General features: G+C 41.3%; 1 protein-coding gene across 1 annotated transcript in view; it reads right to left on the reverse strand.

Moving 5' to 3' along the window:
• SCN5A (sodium voltage-gated channel alpha subunit 5) overlaps positions 1-26,923 on the reverse strand; it is a 211,812-nt gene that overhangs the window by 42,879 nt on the left and 142,010 nt on the right. The window contains exons 18-19 of the mRNA XM_086866202.1: positions 13,414-13,560; positions 6,462-6,582 (exon numbers count right to left, since the gene is read on the reverse strand). Coding sequence (XP_086722328.1) covers positions 6,462-6,582; positions 13,414-13,560 — 268 coding nt within the window. The remainder of the gene's footprint in view (positions 1-6,461; positions 6,583-13,413; positions 13,561-26,923) is intronic.

Below are 26,923 nucleotides of genomic sequence, written 5' to 3' on the forward strand. Positions count from 1 at the left end.
CTCTGTAAATACTGCTGGAAAAGGTTAGGATCTCCCAGGAAGTGGCTTTCCCCATTATAAGGTAATTGGATGAATCATTCCCTGGAGGAATGATTCCACTACACAGGGAACCTCCATGATTACCTGAGCCCAGGCACAGCTAAAATTAGGGATCACCTTCATATTAGAAACTAATGAGCAGGGCACTGTGGGTTCCAAAGTCACTTCATTTGAGATGGGAAATACAACATGGTTAAACCAGGTTATTACTGATTCAGTTGGCTTCCATCTGATAGTCTACAAGTACAGAGAGGTATTTTTAAAGATAGAAAGCCAGGTAGCACCACTATATTTTTTTTTTTTCTTTTTTAATGCTCTTTGATTGCTTTCATGCAATTTCAATCTGAAAAAAAAAGAGTCCTAGTTACTGACAGTAATACCTTGAAAAATCCAAAATAGCTTATCAGATGAGTCAGCCCAAAATCACAGTGCTATTAAATCCCATGCTTTTGATTGGGCCCAATTCAGAAATGTTTAGACCAGATTCTGCTACAATTGCTAATGTCAAGTAGTATTTCCGTGAATAATCATGCTGTCTGCAATTCAGATGAAATGCTGCTTTTAACTATTCACAAAGAGAAAAAGGAAAGACGAAAAGAAAACTGACCCTAAACAGGTCTTTTAATGATTTAGTGGAAACCTGTTTCTATTTAAATTTGGTGATTTTCCTCCGTAATTGTTCTTTCATGCCTGTGCTTTTCTGGACTCGCTCTAATGCTGGTAGCCTACTGCTCTGGTCATCTTGACCTAAGCTTGCATGTTGAGTTAGAAACTTCACTGAACTAAAGAGAAAAAGTTTACTTGACCTTGGTCTGTAGTGTAATGCTTTGTTGTTTTGGGTTTTTTTCCCCTCCCTCCATTTCTGTGAAATCAAAATAATTTTGATGAGTCTAAGGCACGGCCTGGAGAAGGTCTGAGCAATCCTAATGCCAGCTCTTTCCATAATAAGGCAGGTGGTCAGCAAAGCCCAGCTTTGGTGCATTTTATCCACACAAAAGAGATCATTCATTAACACCTTTTATCACTGCAAGTGTCAAGGCAGGAATAGAACCCCTGGCATTTCTTATGACAATTACTCATCTTGCCTGGTCTAACAGATTTGTGCTAACCCACTGAAAGCAGAGCTGGGAGGGAATGGGTTGTGCAGAAGACTCTGACCACCTTGTGATTTTGCCAGGGCTTAGTTTTGCCTTTAATTCATGTTGGGCTGTGTTGTTTTTGAGAACAAACTGACTCATTTCCACCATGGTCTTTTGGTAGATTACTGCTCATCAGAACACAGAACAGTGGAAGAAGTCCCCCCAAAGAGCTGAATTATTTACTGGTAAGTCTGTGAAGTTGTTCTGAGCTGCATCTGTGGTCAAGTTGCCCAAGAACAATGTCTGTTTTCAATTGACATTTGAACATTTCATACCATTTCTCATAAAACAGAGGCCTGTTTACCAAGAAACCTTTCCAAATGCATTAATACACCATGATTTTTGGTTGTATTTAATAACAAGGGAAATAGTCCCTTCAGTCATTAGAGTGCCCTATAGCACAGTCACAAACTGAAGATTAAAATATATCTCTTTTAAAAAAAGAGAAGGAATTTAATATACAATGAATTCTGTGTAAATATTCCTTTTGTTCCCTATTCACATTTTCTAGCCTGGTGTACTCTAATCGTGGAGCTCTTAGACCTGATTGCATTACCTTCGTGCATTGGTAAAAAAAATCTCTTTGTAAATGTGGGAGTTATACTGCAAAACCTTCCTCCTCAATGCCTGACAGTGAAGCCTACTGATTTTAGGCTTATGGGCAAAGAATTTACAAATCCAATGCTTGTTCACAACAATATATATATTTAAATTTTCATAAAATTATTATTTTTTGCTTAATTGTATTGAGCTGCTGGTTCTCTCACTAAACCAGGAACACCAATTGATTCCTTCCATTCTGTTGTCCAGCACGTGTGGTACCTTATATTCAAACCACAGCAATTTTGTGAGTGCCCTTACACAAGAGTTCTCAATTATTGGGACATTCATTTTTAGAACAAAACAGTATTTTTCTTAGCTTTGAATGCTGGTTCCAGCATTGCTTGGTTTGACACAGAATACGGCTTCCTCAGCATGGACTCCAGCAGGCAGGTATTCATAACATGGGTTTTGTATATATATTTATGTATTTGCCAAGCTGGGTTTCTAATGACCAGTCTGGTGACCTGGGCATGCACAAATAAGAGAGCAAACCCAACTGAACCCCCTTTGAAAGACCCCAGCTCTCTCCCCATGCTGGAGGGAACATGATCTCATCAGACTCTTCTTACTTAACCCTTTCCTCATCTTCTGGCCCTGCTACTAACTCATTGGGGTTGGAACTGCATGACCTTTAAGGTCCCTTGCAACCTGAACCATTCCATGATTCTGTGACTGCACATCTGGGTTTTGTAGTGTGAAAGAGATTTATGGTCCTGTCTCCAGCATTTGGGTACCTGAGACACATCAGGAGATCTGAAATTTAACTTGTGTGCTACGACTGGGGGCTGCCAAGAAGGCATCTGACAAAACCACAGCCAGGTGTTTTTACCCTTCCAAGCGCTTAACAAGGGTACATTTCTTGTTTATCTGCTGCTACTGTCCTCAAAACACATCATCTAGGAGGTCACAACAAAGGCACCTTGGAGCAAAGGCAGTGGGCAGCCTGGCCTACCACTGATGTCATCCGTGCTTAGAGTGAGGGCATGGATGAGTTTTAAATCTAGAGCTCCTGTCCAACCTGTATTAATTTAATTCTGAATGAGTAACAGGGCTGCAAGAGTCTTATATGTCTCAGAACTGTGTACAACATAGTGAGTAACACCCCGTTCCTGGTGGAAAAACACAGAGTATCTCAGGTATGACAGCCAGAGGGAAGCAATGTTTTAAAACTTGGGTTTGTTCTATGATTTTTTCCTAGGATGCCAATGAGCACATTTTGTTTGGCTTGGCTTGGTTTTCCTCAGCCTTTAAAAATCATCTAGTGGCAGTCAGCCCCTGTAACTCTGTTTAGATTTATCCTGTTTAATGGTCTATTTTTTCCTTCTCTTCCCTTTTTTGCTTCTAAACAGCCTCTATCCGCAGTTGGGAAGGGCAGGACACAGATCCCACCACTAATCAGAGCAACTTCACTTGAGCAGGCGGCATTTTCCAATTGCAATTTCCAAAACAAACGACGTTTGGGCGTTTTAGGAGCGATAATGGCTCCTACCACGGTCACATGGAAAGAGGGTTCTGGGCGTCCTTGGTGTCACGAGTTGGGACCAACCACGCGTTGAGCAAGGTTGCTCATTCTCGCATGACCCTCTGGTGATATTCCCTGGAAACCTCTGCCAGCGGGATGTGTCCGGGGAATTACGCCTAAGGACTTGGTGGAATCTTTCTCCTATTAGGGTCAGGGAGAGAGGAGCTCACCGTGGCCCGAGGGCTCTCTTTGGATGACCTTCTGTGAGACACAGAAGATAATGTCCAAACAGGGAGTAAATTTTGCTGCAGAGAACACATACCAATGGAGGTAACAGGAGTGGAGTGTTGCAAGGCATCTGGAGGAAAAAGTACCCAAATAGCTGGCATTGGATAAATACTCCTTTCCCATCAACTGGCAACCAGAAATGGTCTCTCCATTTCTATAGGGTTTTTCCCAGCAATACTTGCTAGCTGCCAGGTCTGTGACCCTACCTTGGCTTCACATGTCCTGACCCAAGAATGCTCCCTGTTGACCCTAATCAAAGCTATTTTGAGGTGATAACACATTAACAAGGCTCCCCAAGAAAAACGACCTATGGCTTATCTGGGTCACCCAACTCCCGGAAAACTGTGACCTCAGCAAACTTTCAGCAACTATTTCAAGAACATGCATTATCTTTGTTGCCTTTGTTATCTGAAAAAAAAGGGGCCTGAATCTGGAACATATTTGTTCAGGACATAACCTATGTTAGATGTATTTAGAAATGTCATAGTTTGAATTTAGATAGCTGGTGAGCTAACATGGTAAGAAATTAACCCTTCCCCTCTTGCTCTTCTTTTTCACGTTATTTCCTTCTTTCACCAATATTAACTTGCATACTCCCAATATACCAAATATTATTGTATCTCTTTATAAAGAGTCATGAAGGCAGCACTAGATAAACCTGCCCAGTGCATGCCCTTCAATATTTTCAATTTAGTACTTTAAAGCCTTGTCATCTCAGCTAATTAGACTGTTGTTTGTTGGCTTACTTCATTGGCTTACTATACTGAAGTGACAGCTGCATGAGGTTTAATTGCAATAGTAAGTTTGGGCAAAAATATTGGAAATATTTAATAGCAGTTGATTACAGGAAAACTCTTTGTTTCCCTGCATAAATTAAAACTAATGTTAACGTTGCTGCTGTAAGAATCATTTGGACTTTCAGTTTATGGCAATTTGACTTGAAATTTTATGAGCGAATAATCACGTTGTGTTTGTGCATTTTTGCCAAATCCATGAGCAGTGTGATCACATTTAGCTGAAACAGTAAGCTCTGAAAAATGTGCATGCATAATATGTGCTACACAGGAAAGCGGAGTAGATGTGTCGAGGAGGATGTCACCTGCACCTGCAGGTGTCCCTGGACACCATGCACTGGGCTGAGGGCTGGGAGCAGGCTCTCCTTCAATTCCAATTTAGAGCTCAAGGCTCAGCTGGCTACACCCTGGGAGAAGAGAAAAACACTTTGACTTGCACAGGCACTGGTGAGGAACTAGGAGAGGTTAGGAGTAAAAAAAAATGCAGGAACAGGGGTGCTCTGGAGGAAGGGTTCAGGAGCCAGAGCCTGGGTAGATGTAACCCAAGGCAAACTTGGGATTCAGCCCACAGTGCCTTCATTTCTGCATTGCTCTGCTGCCAGAATGATCAGCAGGCTTCAAAGCTGGTTAAATACTTCCAGTGATCCATCTAGAAGAGCCCTGCTTGCTAGCCCGCATCCCTCTGTCAGCACTGAGGAAGATCTGGCAAACTGGGTTGGTTCCATGGTGGTCCTGCACCGTGCAATTTCAGGCAGGTCTGGTTATTTTAAGACAGATCAAATTACAGCATGCTGCTGCTCTGGGAATGTGCTGTGTGATGTCTGCCTCGTTTCTTTTAAAAACTGGGTGGTGGTCATGGCCAACCACAGTTTCAGAATTTGTAAGCTGGCATCTGAACAGCGCTGATCTCACAGCACCGGCTTGTTTAAGCATCTCAACAGAGATTGCTGATCACTAGCCCCATTAAGAAATATATTGTGAAAGAATGAAAACACCAGATCTAATTTTTAAATGTTATTGCATGGGCCTGAATAGTTACACCATGCTTTCTTCTGTCAGCTGCATTAATTTTTGGCTACTGCTTTTAAGCAGAGCTGCCAAAAAAATGTTTAGATCCTAGGGACATTTGTAAGCCCTGCAGGGCTCCCTTACCTCATTCAATCATCTTTCTCACAGATATAGAGATGCACATTTTTGCTGACTTCAGGGGCATTCATATACCCTGCAAATCATCTCTGTCTGATCCCATCTGAGCTGCTCTGTTTTTGTTTATAATAATGCTTGAATTTTCAAGGGACTATTCTTACATTCAGCTAACCCTATTTTTCCCAACCCAGATTTAAAGGAAAATGAAGAATTTGACTAAGATAATATTTGGAATAGAACTCACTCTGAAAAGAAATAACTTAGGATGTTATTTACTTTAGATATTTATCTTAACAGATCTTCTGATGTAGCTGGATTTTAAATCTGTGTTTTGGAGCAGGCTGGTGTTAAAATATTAATAAAATGATGGTGAATTTCAGTATTAAAAGAGATATGTAAATGTGGTCTGTTGTTATCTAAGATAATTATGTTAAATTCCCTTTACATAGCACTTCTCTGACCAGATGAAAGTAACTGGATGTGCTAATCTTGACACCCTTTAAAATAAATGGAAGAGAGTCCCTGGGACTCGTGAAGCCTCCAGACAGATTCTATGAACTGCCTGGATACACTCAAGCAACAGAAACATTCTGATCTGGTCAGTTCTTGACCAAATTTGATCATGCACAAATACTGGAAGGCAAAAATCTTCACTAGCCAAATGACAAAAATCAGCATTTATAGAACAAAGTAAAAAACAAACAACTCTTTATGGCACAAATGATGACTTTAAAAGCCTAAGACTTCAGAAGTTGCAGAGCATTTTAGAGCATGCTTTTAGCTTATCTCACCTTGGAAAGTCAAAGACTAATGAATTCAAGGGATTTTGATTGTGGGTTTGGAGCTTTATAGTGCCTAAGAAACGAAGTGCATCCAGTGAAATACTACTTCAAGCAACCAGAGCAACATGGTGAGAAGGTCGGGAGATGTTCAATTAGAGAAAAGAAGGTTTCTTGCCTCATCATTGCAGTGAAACATGCAGGCTCTTACCTTCGGGGAAGCAATCTTCAGGCTCCATCAGCTCCTCAGCAAACTCGGGGATCTGCTCCAGCAGCTCTGCAGGATTTGTCAAATCCACTGTGCTGCCTTCAGAAAGACTGATTTCATCAAGCTTGTTGTCAACAAGAGCAAAGGTGAGGAAAACAAATTGATCAGTAGCCCTGGCAGAAGTAGCTGTTATCATTCTACTTAACCAACACCCCAGCTGAAGCCACCCCAACAGAGACATTGCCATGCACTTCCCACGGTGGCACTCCTTGGTGACAGCTCTGCCTACCCTGAGACCAGGGCTTGACCCATCATCAACAACAACTTAACATATAGAACTTACTTTTTGAAACACAAGAGAAGCAAACCACAGAAAGAGAGTGAACAGCCACTGGATATTAATCACAGAATCTTAGAATGATTTGGGTTGGGAGGGATCTTCAGGATCATTCAGTTCCACCCCCCTGCCATGGGCAGGGACACCTTCCACTAGACCAGGTTGCTCTGGTTAGTGGTGGGTGGAACCTTGGAATGATGGACTTCATCTGTTTGACATCCTGAAGGCTCATACCTTTGGGTGGGGGCACCAGAAGTGAGACCCATCTCCTGAAATGCTGAAGGATGAATTGGATGACCTGCCTTAGGCTCCTGTCTTTTGGGCCTCCTTCCTGAGGTTCCTCACCCACAGCTGGTGGGTAAAATCTGCACCTGCTCAGTCAGGACCATGCTCTGCTCCTGCTGACAGCCTTTCCTCCAAGAGGAGCAGAAATCCCTGTTGCCAGTGTCCAGTCACAGGAAGCCGAAGCACAAATATGAGAGAGCTCCTCCTGTCTCCTCCCATGTCTGATCTGTTCTCACCACAGGACATGGCCCCTTGCCTTTCTGTCCCACCTTTCTGATCTCCAGGTGATGCAGGAGCAGGGACACGTGGCTTTTGCAAGTGTCCCAAGGGCTCTACCACTTGCTTGAAATATTTGACACCATCATCTTAGGTGCATTGTTTAAATTCAGCGTTTCTCAGATCCTCCTCTGCAAAATGGGGCAAGAATATTCCCACTCCCTGAAGTATTGGTTGTCTCATCTATTTAGAGCAGGAATTCTCAAGGAGATCTGGGTAAAAAAAAAAAATCTGGGGAATATCTTCTTTTCAAAATCTGTTTTGAAGGCTGAACTCATTAAAAGACATATGACACATGATTCAGTAAGTCACCCAAATATGAAACAGAAATTTCATTGCAGGTTAAACTTTCCTTTAACAGAATCAAGGCACTTTCTTTAGAAGAAAATAGGAAATATTTCCACCCTATTTTATTTTGCTAGGTAAAAGAATGGATTTATATTTGTGTTAATCCAAATTTAAATTTTACTTGATTTGCTTGTAAATTTTACAAGTTAAATAGCTTGGCCACTAAAGACTAAAGACCTGATATTCGTCCAGTCCTGCTCAGTTTGTTTCTGGATGTATTAGAGCATTATCTGGTGTAAGTGAGCAATACCAAAGCTGGTATCTTCTATGGGACAAGGCAATGACAAATAGCTCCAAGCAGGAGAAGTGTGTTATTTGTGAACTGGTTTATTCTGTTCTCTGAGTTCCCACTTAAAAGTTTTTGTGCTTTATCTTGCAATACTATTGCCTTCATTTCAAAAAAAAAATGAGGGCAATAATACTTACCCATGCTTTTAAACAGCCTGTGAGGAGGTTATATGAGAGATGGCACGTACAGATAAAGTATTATTTTCATAAGCATGATGGTGATGGAGTATGAGGCTAGGCACAGTTTTCTATATTTATTATTAATGTGAAAATGGGCCTTCTGTTTTCCAGCATACACAGCCAATGTAAAATTTATAGCTGAATTCAGAGAAATGCTGAACCTGGGGTAAAATGGGAAAGACTGAACATTCCAGCAGCGCTTGCAAGCGGGGGTGGAAGCTACTTGTTTGCAATTAGCTGCAGCATCCAGAAGGTCATAGTCTTGGCTAGGGTTTTTAATGCTCTACTCAAAAGATCTGCAAACAATTGAGAAGAGACCTTTTAAAAAGAGAGTCAGAACAGAAAGAACAGAACAGGTCCAAGATATGGATAAAGCTTCTGAAAACCCATATTCAGAATGCAGCTGTCATATAGAGCCCATTTCCTACAGACTCACAGCGGCGTATGACGGTGGAAAAAAATGTCATACCAAGTTTTAGCACAGTCAGAACTTTATGATACTGTTCATTAGGGAATGCATTTAGTCATTATGTGTTCTGTTATGAAGATGTCAAAACAGAATCACTGAAATAGTCCTAAATCATATGCAGCTGTAGTATGTAGAAAATAGGGGATCCAATGAGAAGAAAAGCTTTGTTGGGTACAATTTTTACCAATAGCCAGAAATCAAAGAAAACTGTGAGAACAATGTCAGCTCGATAACATTTTCAACTAGAGAGCTGGATTTAGCAGAGACAGTTTAGGAAATTCACCGAACAAAATACAATGAAATTAACATAGACTATTTTGTTATTTCTCAGGAGGAGTTTCCAGGAAATATTAGAATCCATCAGTGTCAAAGGGAGGTGGGGAACATGCAAGGCAAACAGACAGGGTTTCTTCTGAAAAGACTTCAAAGAAGAGATAATGAAGATGGATTCAGAAAACAGTAGATTAAAGTTTGAGAGTATGAACAGGGACTAGAAAAAAGAACCGGACATATGAGAGAGAAGGAAAAGATCAGGGATGGTTCTAGGAAGGAAGCAAAGGTTACTCTTTGCCAGAAAGGTTAAAAGGATTAAGAAGGTTTTCATGAACTCAGGGAAGAGTCGGGGACACAAGAGCAATTGATGAGGGAAATGTAGCTAATCAAAATTCAGTTGTCTAAGAAAATAAACACTTCTTAAAATCATCCAACAAGGGGATCAATAACAAGATGGGGGAGAGCCTGTTAGAATTAATATAAATGTAAGTAGAGAAGTATCTAGAAAGCCTATATATACATATACAAACCAGCAGATCCAGGCAAGGCAGGCTGCAGAGCATAAAGGGATCCAATACACCCAGTTAACACATCATTAGCAATCAATAGTGAATGCTCATGGAAAACTGGAAACGGCCCAGGAGAGCAGCAATAAATAAACACAACACTGAGCTGAGAGAGGAGGAAAAGGGAATAATCATGGGAATCACAGATCACTAAACACTCACTGTAGCCTGTGATTAAAGTAAATTAAATAAAGACAGAGAGGAGAAAAAGAGAGTGCTTGCTCAGAGTGAAATGTCATAAAGGCAGCGAGGTGGTTCTCCTCACTAAGTGTGCTAAGAGAACTCTGCACAAACAGGGTGAAAAGAGGTCAAAAGAAGTCAAAAAGGACAAATAGAAAATCTTCTTCTTTCTTGGAATAGGTGAGCGGAGGAAGTGTGCCAGGCAGAGGCAATGGGACCTCTCGGAGACCCCTTTGGAAGATCTTTCCCTGGTGCATAAATTCATGTTGCAGAAGGCACTTTTTAAAGTGTTTGTTGGTGGAGTGACTGTTTTAAGTACTCGGACAGGGCTTCCATACCCACTGCTTGTGCCTGTAATAGCAGAAAATTGATCTGAAAGTGTTTTTCAAAAAGCCATTAGCCGTGAGATGCTGAAATCACGTTGAAAGTTGATGTTTGCTCAAGGCTTAGCCCTCTTACCTCCCTTCTTCTCTGCTTCACCTCTGAAAATCAGAGCCTTAATCTATCAAATTGACATATGATATATAAACCTTAAGAAAACAGTTGGATGTCTGTTATAGAAAAGCCTACTTTTAAAATAAATTGTAATTGGCTCGGGTTCACCCATTGCTGTGCAGAGAAAAGCCATTCTGAGGACCCAAATATAGCACAAACTTTCTCTTCAGAGGAGGAAATCTGTGGGGATTAGGGTCAGCATTATCTTCACTAAAGATATAGAAGAGGTCCTGACCAATATAATCCTCATGTTAGCTGATAATATTAAATTGGAGAGAGTATTGAAATTGAGGAAGCAGAAGGGTGAAGAAAAGGAAAAAATTGAGAGAATATAGCAAAATGGGACATGATTTAAAAAAGTACAAATGGGCAAGTTACAGCAAAATTTCAATGGCCATCTTGGAAACTTGGAGTAATATTAAAAAAAATTAAACATGATTTTGCAGTGGGATATAATGATGTAGAAAACCATATAAAAGCATCATGTCTAGATAACGAGATATTATTTCTACTTTTATGCTTCTGTAGGAATTGTATTTGGAATATTGTGCTTGCTTCTTGGCAAAAGAACTCCGAAAAGAAGCAGTTGAGGGAGTTGCAGAGAAAGAGGTAAAAAAAGTCATATAAAGGGCACAGAGATATTAATTTACAAGAAATAATTAAATGAAAGAACAATGGTGCATGACTTCAGGGGGTAAGCCCCAGACAATAGGAAGCAAGCAACAGTCTATTAAAGTAAGTGATATTAATTCATACAAAGAGAGTGATGGATAAAATTGGTAAAAGACAGTAATGGAATGGCCCTTTGAAGAGGAGAAAATGCAAAAAAAGGCTGGTATTTAAGGAAATATACCCATACATGAGATATTTCTTTTTAGCAATTGAATTATTCCTTTTGGTAAATGAAGAAATCTAAATTGCCTGAACCATTTAAAGTCAGATTCCACAAAGTTGTACAAAATATTTTATGGGTCAGCATTTTGGCAGAGAAAGCAAGCAGTTTGTACTCTGAAATCTTCTCCACCCGTGACACCAATGATTTTATTTCTATGGTGCCTTTCTGATGATTTATATAGAATGAATTTTTAATCACATAATGTAACCTCTACTGACACCAAGAGAGTTTTATTCGGAACACGTCCAGCGTTTCCTGTTACTGACAACCACTGAAAGCCCTGCCTCTTGGGCATACCAAATCTGTTATTCCCTTGCAGTTTTTGGCTTTATTTGGCCAGTTGCAACTTCTTGGGACATTCATCAAAAATATGACGAGCATGTCCTCGTGTGTGCCGGCACAAAGATTCCTTCTGCACAGGGGGACCGCGAGCGTGCGATGTCCACACGGGATCTGCCCTTCCAAAATAGCATCCTCTGGGCTTTGCTCTTTTGTGTTGGCATTCATAGCCTCGTGTGAACTTCCGTTTGATTTCAAGTCATCCCTGGATTATTGCCATGTCCCTCCACCTCTTTCTAAGCAGCTGCAAATAGAACCAATTATACTCTGCTATAGAGAGATGGCATTTGTGTCTCAGGACCCTTTGAAAGTTGAGGGAGGAAATGGGGATTATTTCTTTATCACGATGTTGCTGAATATATCGAGGCTAGAATGTTCCTGACTTATCATGACATTTTGTTGTAGCACTAAAGAAGGACATAGTTTTCTGGCCTCCCTGTTAGGATCACAGGGTTCATTTGTCTTAAAAAGATATTTAAACATGAAGGATACCTAATCCCCTGAGAGAAAAATGCCTGACATGGTCTTCTAATTCCTTCTAGTTATAATGCTTCTTTACATTGTTTGAAACTTTTGTGTTTATTTGCTAAATATACATATATATATATATTTTTACCCTGAGACCAGGATAGCAAATATTTGAGTCTCTTTCCTCTAAATTCAGGGTGTTTTATTCCTGAAGATGAATATGCCAAGAAGTGCTCTGGCAAGGATTGCCCTTTAAAGAAATACTTAATGTTTGGAGGATTTCTGGTTCCTGTGAGTGGAATTTATCTTACCTAAGCATGCAACCTAAGTGCTCCCTTTATAGTTAATGGAGAGAAATAGGCACTTTTATGAGATCTGACCTAATGTAAATTCTGATTTCAGCTGGAGACACATTTACCTGCCTACATTGTCTATACAGAGGCCTCAGATGACAAGTTCAGATGCAATTGTCTACATTTAGTTCAGTAAATTCCACTCCATATGACAGCATGAATCAGCACGCTTGGAGAAGGGGAGCCCTGGCTGTTTCCTGGTGTCCTGTCAAGATTTCTCCATGGGATTGCTGCTGCTGGGCACAAACTTGCCAGCAGTTTTAGAGCAGAACTGGAAGGGGTGTGTTGTGTGTGAGTACTGTGCCATCCTTTCCCTTTCATTAATTTTGCCCCATGCAACCATCCCTGGTTCTACTCTCAAGCAGCTGTGGAGTTCTCCAAACTCCCAGGATATCCCAAATCTCCATTTCCTGATTTCAAAGAGAGGAATCCATCCCTCTCTAATAATAAAGGCAATGTTATGTCAGTAAAATGCTGAATCTGAAGGGGAAGAGCCCCCAGCAAGTCAGCAAGGAGGATACAGGCAATACAACAGCCTGCAGTCAGTGTACAGTACAAACACATTATTTTTGGTATTTATGTTTATAAGGATTTTATAATCCCACAACTTGAAAAGAAATGTCAATGTATACACATCAAGAAACAATTAATGAGGTGCACTTTGGCCAAATCAACTGAATACCAAGGTTTGCTCTTTAGTTAGTACCTTCACATCAGCTACTTAAATTGTCGCATCTTTCTTGGGTGTGTGTTAACAGGAAAAGAAATGTTAATTTGTGACAGAGAGCAGATGCCCTCCAGTGAACTCAACATTCAGGTCTGCCAAGTCAGCAGATGCCATTCCTAGAGCTGCTTTTCAGTGGGAAATCACACACATATTTTCTCCTAAAATGAGACAGTTACATTATCGATGATTTTGTGGAGTTTTTTTGTTGTTTGTTTGTTTGTTTGTTTTTCCCCAAAGCCTCTTACAATTTCATCCTAATTTATAATGCACGTTTTTTAAGCTTTCCAATTATTTTTATAATGACAAAATCCTCTCTCTACTAAGACTGTAATACCTATTACACACTATTGCTCTCCTACCCCTTGACAAACATGTATTTTTACAAGCCATAAACCCCACATAAACCAGTGGCATGCACTATGGAGCTGGTGCAATGAATTTCATGCAGTATCAGGTAGGAAAGTTGTTTGTGTTACCTCTTTTTGCCCTACTGGAGGTGGTGGCTCAGCCTTCAATTGCTTATCCACGTGCAACTCACTTAACTCTTCATAAATCTCAGAGTTCTGACTCCGGACGCCTGGGCTTTGGCATCGCTGCCCCCTCAGCTGCAGCTGCTTTTCCTGCTGGAAATAATCCTAGATGGGTTTATTTTCTTTTTTCTTTTTTTTTTTTTTCCCTTTGATATCATGTTTATTTCTTAAGGAGAACTCTCCAGCTAGAAGAGAAAACAGCCTGGGCTATTCTGGACATCTTAAAGCAAATGGCAAGAAATGAGATAATACATACTTATGTTGCAAATTTTGGACTTTAATAACTTGGATATGCCAAGATATCTGGCTGTAGAAAATGGACATACAAATAGACCAACTTTTTTTTTCTGGGCTGTTGTTGCTGAGGTGGGACTGCCATCTCCATTTCGAGCCTGGTTTTGAGACACAAACTTCCTCCAATGACCTGGGGCACAGAGAGAGGTGGCTGCCAAATAACCAAGGTGTGTACTCAGAAAACTCACCATCAGATGGTGACAATGTAAAAGCTGGAGAAAGGCACGAGGGCAAAGCCCATTATTGTTCTACAAGTCTGCTTGAAAGTGTAAAAAATCCCCACACCCAGAGAAGGAAAGGTACTTATTGAAGGAGAAAAAAATGCAAAGTTCACTGGAAAAGATAAAAGATATCTGAAAATAGATATGGAAACAGTGCAGGTAAACATGCGAAAGTATGAGGCTCCTATTCAGAAAAACACTTAAGGCTACTTTGCACCCACTGAAGCACACGGGGCTGAACCGCAGGCTGAAAGGAGAGCACACTCTGAAGCACTTCCCTGAAAAAGGATGGACTCTGCAAGCACGGCAATAATTTTTTCTCTCAGTAAACACATTTGACTAGACCTAGTGCTTGCTAGTATGCGTGGTGCCATTAAATCCAGCTGCTTCTTCCTGGGGTGGTGATTATTGCTGCTGAGCTCTCAAGAAGTTCTCCCAGCCTAATGGCAGAGGAAAGGATGTTTGCAGGGTTGGTCCCTCCCTCTGGAGGCCCAGGTTCTCTGTTTGTGTGGCTTTATTGATCCTCCTAAGGCGGGGACTTCACTGAAAACTCCACAGCTCATCACAGCACTACCATTGCTCTTGCCATTACAAACACAGCTACTAAAATATTAATAAAACTCCAACCGGATTCAAAAGGCTGTGCTGAATTGCTTACAGAGGGACTTCCATGCTGAGAAAAAAATTACAAGCACAACCGGATTTCAATAGTAATTATTTAAACCTATTTATCTTTCACTTGTCCAGCCTTTATTTTTTTTTCCTTTCCCTTGGCTTGACTGACATTCAGTGTTATTCAGGTATTAAGCAAATTTCCTTTCCCCAGGGAGCTCCAGACTACCTGCCTCAGTTTTAAAGCCACATCACCACAGGAAATCCCTCAAGAGATACCCTGAGCAGAAAAACACTTTCTCCCAAATATGAAGTTTCCTTTCTGAAGGAATGAATGACACAAAGGAAGCAGTTGGTTAAGCAAATTTCTCTCTGTATAAATACTCTTGGTCTGTCAGGTTTGTACCAGTCTTTTCAATGCTGTTGTGTGTTTCTGGGAAATTAATTTAAAATCAAATTACTTGTTTCCTGATTTGGAGGACATGTGGTCTGAAATATATTCTAACTTTAATAAATCAAGTTATGCGTGTCCAAACCCATACCCTCTGCATAGGAAGGTACTACATACAATTTCTAGTCACACATTAGCACTGATCTTCATAGGCCAATAACCACTGATTTACAGGTATGTATCTGACAAAAAAAGTATTTTTAAGGCTTTTCAGCAGTCTTTTTCTTCAGAAATATTGTAATATTCAGGAGAGAAGCCAATGTTGAAGGCACAGTACACACAACTGAGGCACTCAGCCATAAAATGTTCTCTTTTTTTAATGCAATGTGCATACAACTTGGTACCAAGTAATCTTAATGGCATGATATTGGTTATAGCACTGGAACAACAGAAACAATTGTTTCATGTTGAAAGTGCAACACAATCGGAGGCGACGTCTCAAGTTCATTTATGCAGAAAGGTTGTGCACTCAGATTCATTAGAAACTGTGCACTGTAAGAGGACAGACCCTGTAACTCAGCTATCTGACAAATATTCTAATTGTTAGGCAAATTATTGCGTTAAGCTAGAGCCAAATGCCAAATTTACACCAATTCCCTACTTATTAATCCCTCTGTGTGGTACCAGGAGTTAGCAACACTTTCCTAGAGACTAAACTCCAGGAAATGTGGACCTGGCTTCTTCCCAGGAGTCACACTTGGTACAAGTATCCAATGAGTTAACATTAATTAAAACTGATGAAATATATCCTGGCAAAATATTCAATGGAGGCATCATGCACATGTGCTCAGACAATGATTTGGTTCATCAATGTGTGTTTTCAGACTTGTCCTCTAAATTGATAAGCTGGGAGAAAATGAGAAAGAGAAATAGACTGTTCCAAAGAATCTGGTTGTGTAGACAGATCCCAAAAGGAGTGTTAGGGAATCAAATGAGTTTTTGCAAGCAACCAATGACAGCCCTGGTGAACCATTCTCCTGATATGTGACAGTCTCACTTTCAGCACACAGCACCTGAAAATCAGCAGAGACCTGTCTGGGGAAAGGTGCCTTTGGTTTATGCTGCTTAACTTTGGGCTGTTTGCTTTTGTCCTGATTCCAGATGATTTGTTCTTCTGGCAGCAACGGCAGCAGGTCTATCTCCTGTAAAGCTTCCCGCTGTGGGTGGTTTACATAATTTATTTTTAATTTTTGTATCAAGTGCCACGTTGCCAAGGCAATACACATTATGTTAATATTTATCAATTCAGTTGCTTTCTTCGTTTGTAAAGTAAAAACATTGAATGGTACTAAAACTTTGTGCATGCAAAGGGAGGGTTGGGAGCCCAGGATTTACCTCAGCATAAACCACAATTTTGCTCACCTCTGCTCTGATATGGACCCTAAAAAGAAGTGATCTGCCAACACCGTCCCAGTGATTAACCCATGGAGGAGGGGGGTCAGTGCTGTCCCCTCTCACACTGCAGGTTGTAGCACCAGGAAAATAGCTACCAGATTGGAAACAGCATAATCTGGGTGACATCTCAAGAGTGCTGGTGCACGGACCCACATTCTTGTTTGCTGACACAAATAAATGCAAAGGCTCCACACTGCGTTGTGTCTCTGAAAAGCACAGATTGGCTAATTGTTCCAGGCTCAAACAGGGATTAGGGCAAATGCCACTCCTCTGGAAAGAGGACTTGCTGCTGGCAAAACAAGGCAAATACCTGTCATCAGCATGGATTCACTTTATTCCTTCCCCATGGAAATATTTTTTCCATTCTGTGCAAACAAATTTAGAAAGAGGATCCCAGGACTTGACTTTTGGATGGTGGTGGGTTCAAATGGGTTCTTCTGATGCTTCCTTCACTCCCTAGATCATGACCCTAACTTGTGACATTTGTTCCCTGATTCCCTGGTCGTGGCTGTTGTGAGAAAGAAGATGTGCAAATCCTTTGACAGCAGGGAGCTTCCTGTCCCAAGCAGGTGGGGAGGAAAGAAATGGGAACTGGATCTGGAGCCCTCCACCCTTGCCATTGTCACTGCAGAGCCAGTGAGCAAAAACGATGTGGATGGATGAAGTTAATAATTTTACCATTTTATGAGAAGGATAAGGGTTTTCCCTTTCTCTGGTCAGACAGTGCAAATGCAAACTGCCTTTTACTCAGTCACAATGCAATGGGAAGCTTTGATGCCATGTGTGTTCTCCACTCCCCACCATCCATGCATCCAGCTGCCTCTTTGAAGACCACTTTTGAGACATTAACAGGAAATCAGGGGTGTCTGGGGTCTGCAGTCACAATGAATGAGCTGGTCAGGACATTTCCAGGTACAGACCCAGGAGTGGAGGCTTGTCCTGGTCCCCCACACAAATGCCTGCACACTGGGCCATGCCAATGGGACCCTCCTAAACCATGGGATGTTGCCCATCAGAGCAGCAGCAGGATGCTGACAACAGAAGAATCTCTGCTTTAGCCACTCATTAATGAGTGATGCTATGACACTGAGTCTCCTCAAGAAATCCAGCTCCTTTAACAGATGACAACATATTTTAACCTGCAAAGTTTCCTATGCCCAAATGTTGGATATCATAAGGGGAGTCTGCAGAGCTTTCCATGTATTGTAAACCCAGCTCAGCAGTGTGACAGGCATTGTTACAAGAGGGGTGCTTACTCTGTAAAGTGATTGTTGATGTTTGTGTTCCTCCTTGCAGACAACTATGGATTTCACAAAATTGCCGTGTCGGGTAGCAATTGGCATCCTTTCCCAGCAACAGTTTGCATCTAGTAACTGGCACCCTTCCTCTGCAAAGGAGCCAACAAGTAAATGATGGTGAAAACTGAGCTGTTTATATACTACCTCTACATAAGTGGAGAAGCAAGCAGATTGCAGAGCTGCTGAAACACGGTGAGCTTGCATTACTGCCTTGGTGGCACTTGTTTCATGTGTAAAGTAAACAGGAGACTGCAGTCTGCAGAGCTGTCAGGCTGACAACTCTCAGATATGCTGAGTTCAGTCTTTCTGAAAAGCCTTGAAAAATCTGAGCTGAAACGGGAGAGAAATAAATAACCAGAGAAACAAATCTGGTTGGTTCTTATTACCAGAACAGATCATTTATGACCCTGGCTCTTCTCTTTCACAAATAAATGTAAATCCTTGTAGCACCAACAAAATCAGTGGATTTATCTTTCTGCATGAAGAAAGATCACCAAATACATCAGGAAAATTCCCTTACCTCCTTAACATGAGAAGAGGAAGATTAGTATCACTTATTCTGCTAGGAATAAAAGAGGTCTGGAGTGCAGCTGTCAATTTTAAATGTGCACATTTAAGAATCTCTCTAACCTGCTTTGAAGTATTGCTTGGGTAATGCAGAGTTGCCACTACTCAGTTTAATGGCAAATCACTGGAAAACCTGGAGCAATACCACACCACAGCATTGGGATTATAGCTGAGCACACTCGTGCTACACTGTGTTCATTTACAAAAGCATTTTACTGGCAGACTAAACATTTACTGGTGTAAAGGATGCCCAGTCCTACCTTTAGGCTGACACACACATGTATCACTTAAGTCCTGCAAATTCCTCATAGAGGGGACAAGGCCAGGAAAGTCTAAACCTGAGTATTTGAGACTGGTGGTGCCCCCTTTCCATCCTATGCCACTTGATCCATCATTCCACTTCAGCAGGAACAGCCAGACATCACAGCTCAGTACACAGATTTTTGTTCCATTTTGCAACATTTATCCACCACTCCCTGTCATTTCTCTTGTCATTCATCTATGCAAGAGGCAGAAACAAAATGGTGCAGAGGGAGTAGTAAAACATAAGAATCAGAAGGTGTTGCTCACACTTGCTCTGTGAATCCATAAGCATTTTTTTTTCACTTTCTTGATGAACTCAGCCTTTATAGGAGCCACATTTATAAAAATCCAAATCACTAACACGTGCATAAGAGCCACACGGGCAAAACAGATTAAACACAATAGTCTCTGAGTTCAGAAAGAGCAAAGTTTGTGGCCCAGACCTTGGGAAGATGATGCCCCCAACCTGGATGTCTGTAGGTGCCAGGTGATTTTCTGTGTGTGCTGTCACCTGTCAGCATTAAGGGTGTGAAAGTCTGAAGTTACACCTGTGTAACTTAAACACACGTCTTGTCCTCCTGGTTGAGCTAAGGAACACATTTTCCCCTCCAAAGTCACAGGGTATTTGTAAGAAAACTCCAGTCCCTGCTCTAGAAAAATAATGCACCTGTGAGTACTGAGCTGGATAAAATTAACAGAATCTGACCATTATAATTCAGGATGTCCTAGGCTAGGTCTGGCCAGAAACCACAGCTGCTCAGCAGAGGCTGTTAACAGCAAAAACTCCCCTGTAACCAGCTGAACCTGGTATTTTCTTCCATTTTGAGTAAAGGTGAACTAAAACTTTGCCAGACAAACCTGATCACAGCCACTAGCTGCTGTTTCTCTGCATGAGTGCTGGATGCTTTGCAAAACATCATCCCTCAGAAGCAGCAGTTCAGCAGTGTCCCTTCTTGGATTAATCCAGAATATTTTAAGGCTTTGAACGCTGGCTGAAGAGGAGCAAGGCATGTTTTTTCTAATGGCTTTTGCCTTCCTGACCACAGTTTTTACCACACTGAGCAACACATTGCCCATAAGAAAACAGAAATTCATTATTCTAAGGGTTGACTCTTAAAACTTGTCTGAGAGGGAGAACTTGGCAAAAAGATGGACTGCCAAAGTTAATTTATCCTGTTATCAATTCAATGGGCTTAAATAGGCAGTGAAAGCGTTTCATAAGTGTTCATTGTTCAGAGTTCAAGCTAATACCTTCTGCTAAATTGCATTTTGAAGTTTAATCACAATCTACTTTATGTTTCTTTTGGTAATTGGGACCTCTCCACAGTATAATACGAAAAACTCAAACTAATGGGTGTCTCTGATGGAAGTTTAAATTTTGGAAATTTGCCTTGGAGTGCAGTCAGTGCGAGTGCCTGAAATAATCCAGAACCTTTCACCCAATTAAGATGTTAATATTTTGATCATTAAGAAAGTTTCATATTATTACAGGCAACAGCAACAAAATAATAATTATTTGAAGTGTTATTTTGGAGTGTAATTAATGGGAGCAGTTTTACCCCTCCAACACACACGCACTCACTGCCTCACGTGGCGCAGGAGCTGTTGGGGAACTGACTGCTGCTCTTTTTGTCCAAAATGCTAAATGTCGGCATTTTCTTTACCAAAGGGAGAAACAGTGAGAAATGCTCATTTCTGATCAGCCTTTTGCTCCGGGGAGGGATATGGATACTGGGAAATGGCATCCAGCAAGCTGTGACTGATGGGCAGTCCAGGGTCCGGGCACTTGTCCAAACGCATGTTGTCAACTCTGCTACGCCTGATATCAGCTCTTTCAATGCCAGCCTGGCTTCTTTCCCCCTCCTTTCTTTCTCTCCTCCATCAGCTCCCTGTGTTTCCTGCACCTTAGGCATTATGCTGTGGACAAATACGTTTCCCTGCCACCGAGAACTGAATGAGCATCCCAAAACCTTTGTTTGTGGTGTGACTGCTCCAACCACGTCAGCAGGGATCTGACACGGGAGTTTCTGCCCCACTCCACTGCCACAAAATAAACACAAGCATCTTTTTAAGTGTAGAAGCCAAGATGAGGACACAGGTGCTTTAAATCTGCTGCTGGGATTTACAGTCCTGTTTCTTTTTTCTAATGCCCTTGCTGCTATTCTTCTGGAGACAATAAATCCGGAAATGTTCTCTTCTATTGCCAAAAATAATTAGCTAATAATTGAGTTCTACACAGTTTTCAAGAAGCACAAAGCAAAACATATGGCTTAAAAAGTGATAAATCCAGGCAATCTATGTGCAGAATAATAATGAACCCCCCCCCCCGCTATCTCCCTGCTATCTTACTTAATGATCAGAAAAATATTGGCCCAAATAAAGGTGACAAGAAGGATGCTGTAAGATTTATTGTGTGCAGCATGCACATGTGGGCTCACTCTCCTCCCAGTGAGAACTGGGGAGCCATCAACAGGATTCAATGGTATTTTATCCATTTACACTCAGAGAGAATGTGTCCCACAGACTGGAACTGCAAACAGACAGAATATAAATACTGTTTGAAAAGGGCATTAGGGTTCCTGACAGCAAAGTATATTTCCTGCAGTAAAAGGCTGAAATTAATGTACCCTGTCAAATAAACACATGGCTTCATGGTATCTCTGATTTATAGGTGTTAGAAGTATTAGGAGCATAAGATATTGCCACAAACAATTTTATAACAAAATCTTTGTGCACTGGCATTTTTATAGCAATTTTCAATAATTTCAGCTACTCTTACATCAACCTGGAATAATTCCATTGACTTCTACAGAAGCCCTTCATGTTTAGAAGCAGGTTTGTAATGAACAGGAATTGTACAATAAAATTTCCACTGTATACAAAAGAAACAGATGTGAGTCCACATGCAGATGGTGAACTTTCTGTTACCTGAGAAATTTCTGGGTTTTTGGTTGGTTTTTTTTTTTCCATCTTAAAAATGTAATGTAGTGTATCATAGCTAAAATAAACTTACAGGCTGTCTGCAGAAATTAGCTGTAGTCCTTGACTCAGTGCTATGAGAAAGCAAAACCATCATACCTTAATGGTCCTCTCTGACCTCAAAATTATGAATCTCTTACAGGTAGAAACTGGGAAGAAAAGCCATCAGAAACAGTTTGACCTTGTCAAATGAAATGAGTTATTAATTCTGAAATATATAAGGGGAAAAGATGATAAAACTCGGGGTTTTGATCCAGTTCAGGGTAATATAGAGATTGCACCAATGGAATAGAGACTGAGGGGTAGCCAGCTCTATCTTTGATGTGTACAGAGGCAGTTACTCATCTACAGCTGGAAACCTGATTTCCCTGCGAAATGCATTTGCTGAAGTCCACACAGGGGTGTACAAAGTGGGAGAACTGTCAATTGAGCAAAAAAGCATATGACTGAGAGAGCAAAGTGTGCTCAGCAGCAAAGAATACCCATCCAGTGTGCAAAATCCAGGTAATGACCAACCCTTGGGTCCTCTGTGCAGACCCAGATCCAAACATCCCGAAAATCACAGTAGAGCTGCTGCTGTGCCTGGAGTTGTCTGGGAGAATCCCATCGAGAAGTGGAGCTGTGCAGGTGGGAATCTGTGAGAGCCTGCCAGGCAGTGGAAATCACAGTCCTGCAGGCAATATTCCCTGCCAGGTCAGGGAAAGGTGAGCCCCAGGACACACAGCAGCAGCAGCTCTCTGCAGTTTAAGGATTCCTGGAGCCAGGGGTGAGCCAGAGGCGAGAGAATGGGCCCAGACTGGCTGTGGGGGGCACTGGGAGCTGGGCAGGGAGCTCAGAAGGTCAGTGTTCCCTGGGTGTGCGTGCCTGGAGCCGAGCTGGGGTCGGCAGAGGAGCGCTGGGTCCTGGCAGCAGGCAGCCAGCACTTTCCCTGTGACCCAATTAGCCACTCCATTGGAACAAATCAATAATGGCATTTCCTGGAGACAAGCAGGCAAGTGCTGCTGGCTCGGCATGGCACTGCAAGGGAAGGCACAAAGGTGTGATCTCTGCGGAAAACTGGCTTCCACACCAGGTTCTGCCACTGCAGAGGGGCTGAGTGTGACATGTGGCCACGGGCCACAGAGCCACTGGTCACTGCAGAATGGGCTTTCTCCTCAGGGCCTTGCTGGCTGGCCATAAATGAGAGGTTTGAGTAAGGCAACACATGTGGTAACTCAGCTTAAAGAAGGGAAGAAAGACCTAACAACCCTGCTGGACTGACTCAAATGACAAGGAAAGGGTAGAGCCATTTCTTTAGGTGGTACTACTAAAATTTCCTGCCTGTAGGAACTCAGAGATGAACAAAAGGATCCAGATAGTGACCCCAAAAACCTGAACCTCACTGAGACTGTTGTAATAGGTGCAAGATAGAGTTAACTGTAAGTGTAGGATGTTGCATTTTGGGGGCTGATTTAGGACATCCAAAATGACTCATCTGGAGCCTCCTTTCGGTCCATTTATCACAGGACTCCTCTAAACAAAAAAGTGATGTCACTGTGAAAAGGGCATACACTGGTCTGGGTTTCAGCTGTGGGCCACTTGAAAGGGAAGAAAACTGAAGCAGAAATTTTTGAAGATAAAAGCTTTGCACTTAGATATCTAATGTAAATGGTACAAACACCTCTGATGTCTGAAACCTTGATTGTAGCTGAATTGCAGGTTGTATAATACATTGCATTAGCTGGACTGGACTGTATCCACTTAATTGTCCTGTCACCTTGCTGTTCCCATAATCTATTCCTTACTTCTGCAGGGGACTGAAAGGTGGTGCCACATATGAAAAGATGGTCATAAAGCAATTACAAAACACTCTGTGGAGGCTCAAGATGGTAACTTCTGCATTTTAACCACCTAGGAAGCAAAAATGAGAACCCAAAAGAACCTTGAGAAGATGTAGCTTTTACATTACTGTGGCTGCTGCTGAGCTTTTGGGACAACCCATATTTTACATGTCAAAGATAGGGAAAAAGTAGATAGACAGCTATTCTTTTTCTCATAATGAGACTAAAATCATTGAATCCTTAAGAAGTCTTGTGGACTGAGAGGGAGAGAATTCCCCAGGACTATGAACAGGCCAAGGAGAAGGGGTTAGTTGAAGACACAAACTAAATGCTGCAGTGACCAGCAGCAACACACATATTACACAGCAGTGACAAATTAATGTAGCTCAAGGCGGTTCTTTCTCAGTTTCACTCCTTATTTCTTGTGCCTGACTTTCATTGTTCTGCTTTTCTTTTGGATCCTTTCACTGTTGGATGTGTGGGCTACAGGTACGTGTCCCCTGGCCCTCCCAGCTAGCAGAGCATCTCACTTGCATCTCAGTAATCAAAGGAGATTTGGGAGCCAACAGGTGGCCTCACTCCTTCAAAACCCTCTCAATGACAGTGCCACAAATTGGTCGCTTTCAGGAAGACGGCTGCTGCCAGTGCAAGGTTTGATAACAGAATTGGCAGCTGAAATTTAAACTTAGACATTTCAATTACTCAGAGGAAAATGTGCAGCCACAGAAGGTTTTCTCATCATCTGAAATTTCAAGCTGCCATGTGTAATGCTCTGGGGCCCATTTCTCATAGCCACAATGGCTTATTTTAGAGTAGTTTTGTGACTTTCTGGGAAGAGCCCAGCATTGCTACAGGAGCTGTAAGCTGAGATGATCCTCACCCTAAAACAACCATTGGGATCAATAACTTTGTGGTTCTGCCCAAGATCAGCATCCCTTCAGCCTTTCTCTTTTAGACTGGACAAGTCAGACTGATGGAAGCACAGGATATCTAGTCTGGGATCTTCAACTGACAGAGAAAGTGTAAAGGGTGTGTAGGAATTGTGTAGGTTTACTAGCTGTGCGCTGCAGAGGCATTCATCTACATTATCCCTTTTTATGCATCTCCTGTCACCTCCTCTTCCATGCTCTTGCACCAAAATCCACATGCAGGAGGAAGAAGATACGTTCTGGCAATGCTGCCAAAGGGCTGCTCAATTCCAGGTCAGCCAACAACTTTAAAGGGAATCAGGGTACATTGTCTTCTCCTGAGAAGTAATTGTACATACAAATTCTCTTTGTACATACTAAAATATTGAAATATGTAAAAATATGGATTGTAATTAGGGGAGAGTTGGAATAGATTTGAATGTTTAGCATACCCTTGGTATTTCTTGTTTGGTTTCTGTGATGCCCTCTGCACAAAATGATACTTCACCCTAATTGTGCCCTCTCAGTGCAATCATGTAAATTTTGCTCTTGTTCATGTTGTTCTTCCTTTGGGAGCTCTAATCTGGTTATCCTGGACATCCTGGAGGGGAGGAGGTAAGGACACCCATGGAGTTGGGGTTTGCAGGATTAAAGCTTCTGGCAGTGAGTGAGGAAGTTTATTCCCCACAGTCCCACAGGGATGTCCTTAGTCAAAGGGTCAGCCCACTGTAATTCCCCACAACTCAATATCCAGGGAATTGGGATTTCATATCAGCCTTCAGATACAATAATTTCTTCTGCAGTAACCCACATGTTGGTCAAGAGAATTTTTCTCTGAGTCCAAAGATCATACATCTTTGGAATGGGCACCAGTAAAAATGATAGATCTTCGAATTTGTTGGCATTTGCTTTCTCATGGCTCTGCTCCTTTTGGAGATATTTACAGCTGTGCAAATTTATTAGGGTTTTGCAGAAAAGCAAATGCAAAACTCATCACACAATTATCATTTCTGCTGTTACGCTTCTTCCTATTTTTGTTTATATATTATGTCAATGTATTTTGAGTTTTTGAGCTGGAAATGCCTTGTACACACACATTTTCCCCTCTAGGAATTTGTTAAAATTGCTTTCTGGGCATATGAACTCGCTGCTTGTTTGGACTTTTTCAGCAGTAGACCCCTCAGACCTGCAGATAAAAACTGCAAACCATTGATCAGGGCTCTGCACAGGGGAACAGCAGTGACCTGCAGCAGCTGTTTGTCCAAGCCTGGAAAGCACTAGTGACAAAGCTAATTAATTCATTTCTCAACTCCATGCCTTCTGTTTAATGCACATGCCAGCAGTGAACCACATTATTTCACTGCAATCCAAATATCTCCCGGTAATGCGACAATGTTCCTCCAATGTTTGCTGAGAATTTCATTAAAAGATACAGTGGGAAAGCATATCTTGATTTGCTTCTCCTACTGGGTTTTGTTTCCCCCTATTTTGTTTCACTCTGAATCCCCAATGTTTCTATTACATGTGATGACGTTTCAATATTATTGAAATTATTATGAGTTTTCTTAATATTTCCAAATCAACTTTTATTCATAATATTGTTTCAGCGAAATGCCTGTCTTTTTCCATCAGCTCTTTCTCTCATGACTCTAATAGTTCTTAATAAAGCTCTAATTCCACATTTACAGCATAAAATGATGGTAACCTGTTTCTTCCACTGATTTACCCACCAGCACATAGTGCAGCTAAACAGATACCTGCATTTCTACACTTAAGACATAAAAATCCCAAGCCCTCCATGCCCTATGCTGGGTTTTATCTTGTAATTGTGAATGTTACTATTTATCTTGAGAGGGGGATGATAAAGTGGTGCAACACACACCCATGAGCATGCACAGGCACACACTTCCAGACCTCATGGACACTCAAGTGCAAAGTTTCAACAAGCTTTTGCTTTCAGTGTGAAGGAAAAAAAAAATCTGAGAGTGTTTGAGATTGTTACTATCTGTTAGACATAGCAGAAAAGTGTGGGCATCTTTAAAGACCAAAAAAGAAAATTATAAAAAATAAAAATCACCAACCCCAAAATTCCATAATTAAACATATTTATACACTATGATCCACATATACACTAGGCAATATTTACAGATCACCTGATACTAACAAACAATTCTGGTTTGAGCCTTACTTTTCTTTCCAGTGGCTGGTACAGGACCATGTTTTGGATTCAGAATGAGAATAAATGCTCAGTATATAAACTGGGGGAAAAGCTGTCCAGGAGCCACTGCTTGGGAACTGCCTGGGCATTGATCAGCAAGAGGTGAGCAAATGCCTTGAGCATCACTTGTTTTGCATATTCTAGTTCCATTATTATTATTATTATTATTATTATTATTATTATTATTATTATTTTCTTTCCTATTAAACTCTCTTTATTTCAATTCATGAAATTTACTTATTTTTTTCCAATTCTCTTCTTCATCTACTGCATTCCTATTTCACTTTTTGAATGTTCTCTGCTTGTTGGTTCAAGTACAACCAGGGAATAGAGAAGGACTTCAAAGAGAAAAACTAGATATTATTCATACTACCCACACTGATCCACAGA

The sequence above is a fragment of the Cyanistes caeruleus genome, chromosome 1 (assembly GCF_971803275.1).
Source record: "Cyanistes caeruleus chromosome 1, bCyaCae1.hap1.1, whole genome shotgun sequence".
Taxonomy (NCBI): Eukaryota; Metazoa; Chordata; class Aves; order Passeriformes; family Paridae; genus Cyanistes; species Cyanistes caeruleus.